Source organism: Lipotes vexillifer, unplaced genomic scaffold (genome assembly GCF_000442215.2).
Source record: "Lipotes vexillifer unplaced genomic scaffold, Lipotes_vexillifer_v1.1 scaffold365, whole genome shotgun sequence".
Classification (NCBI taxonomy): domain Eukaryota; kingdom Metazoa; phylum Chordata; class Mammalia; order Artiodactyla; family Lipotidae; genus Lipotes; species Lipotes vexillifer.
This window is the reverse complement of record NW_006781263.1, coordinates 1,356,037-1,357,508: the sequence shown is the minus strand read 5'-3', so window position 1 is coordinate 1,357,508 and position 1,472 is coordinate 1,356,037. Positions and strand designations below refer to the sequence as shown.

Genomic DNA, 1,472 nt, shown 5'->3' with positions numbered 1-1,472 from the left:
TTCCTGCTGGGACAGCTGCTTAGTTCCCTGTGTGCTGGGATTGTGGACGTGCTGGTTCCCTGCTTTTGGCTGTCTCAGACTGTGTCTCCCATTGTGCCAGGTGACAGTGTCAGCAGTGACCCTGCTCTGGGCTGCAACACTGAGGCAGAGCTGTCCCTGAGCCCGTGGCAGATCTGCGAGGAAGACCCGGAACTGAGCACGCCCACGGATGCTGTGACTGACTCCGATGCCCGCCACTGGTTACAGCTCAGTCCCACGGATGCTTCCAACCTCACAGGTAACCAACTGCATCTTTGAAAAGAGGCTCCGGTGCTAACACCGGGTGGGAGATCCCAGGGCTTGCCAGTTGCAAGAACTCCAGGGGTCCCTCAGCACAATGATGATGAGGGCTCCCTCCTCCCACATGGGTGCGCCGGCCCCAACCCCCTGTTCATAATCAGTCGTGAATTCGCAGAGTCCTATGTGGAGAGGGTGCTGAAACGGTGGCCGAAAAGGGAGGAGGCCTGCCATGCCGACACCCACTGTCCACCATGGGAGGAGGTCTCTGATATTCATGCCAAGGCTCTGCGATCCGTGACCAAATGTGATTTACTCTGGAAACAGAGAAGAGTGATTTCTCCAACTGACATGTGTCCTAAATCCAGGATAAGTTAAAGAATTTGGATAGCTTACTGATTACTATTTTCTTTAACTTTACTGTAGAATGTTTGATATATACAAGATAAGTTGTGAGGCATGTGTAAGTTATGGACTGTAGTAATCAAATGAACGCCAGCAAACCTGCACCCCGTGTAAGAGGTAGAACAGCTGCCCCACCAGTGAGGCCCCCGCAGGCCCTTCTCAAGTCCTTCCCCTCCCGTCATCTTGTGACCCTGTCCCCAATTCTTCCTAAAATCATGCCCTTAACTTCTTTATAATTTTACCACAATATCTGTCTCTCAAACACTACATCATTTAATTCTGGTTTTAAGCTTTTGAAAAATGTTGTCATATTCTGTATTTTTGCAACTTTTTTCCCTTGAGTATCTGTATTTCTAAGATTCATGAATAGATTACAGAGCCGAACTTTCTGGGTCTGCATCCAGGCTCTGCCAAGGAATTGCGGGGTGGCCTTGAGCCAGTGAATCTCTCTGTCCTTCAGTTTCCTCTCTGTAGAGTGGGGATAGTAATAGTCCGTATTATGGGTTGTTGCAGGAATCAATGAGTGAGCATCTGAGTCAAGCGCACAGAGCAGTGTGTGTGGAAGCACTCTGCAGTTTCAGCTATTCACACGCACGCTCACACGTCCTGTGACCCTGGGAAAGTGAACCTCTAAAGGCTTAGTTCCCTTACCTTGTGACAGGTGAGGACGGGGACACCAAGAGAAGTTGGGGTTTTGTTTTGCTTTGTTTTGCTAAGTGTCAGGAGAGACTAGTGTTCTGAGGAGCTCAGCAAGGGCAATGCCGACCATGGCCACTTCCCTCCTGGCCCAC

The 1,472-nt window shown here is 50.1% G+C and overlaps 1 protein-coding gene across 1 annotated transcript in view; it reads left to right on the top strand.

Moving 5' to 3' along the window:
• The window catches only part of RALGAPA2 (Ral GTPase activating protein catalytic subunit alpha 2), a 284,753-nt gene that overhangs the window by 119,672 nt on the left and 163,609 nt on the right, over window positions 1-1,472 (top strand). Inside the window, exon 20 of the mRNA XM_007454538.1 lies at window positions 101-277. Coding sequence (XP_007454600.1) covers window positions 101-277 — 177 coding nt within the window. The remainder of the gene's footprint in view (window positions 1-100; window positions 278-1,472) is intronic.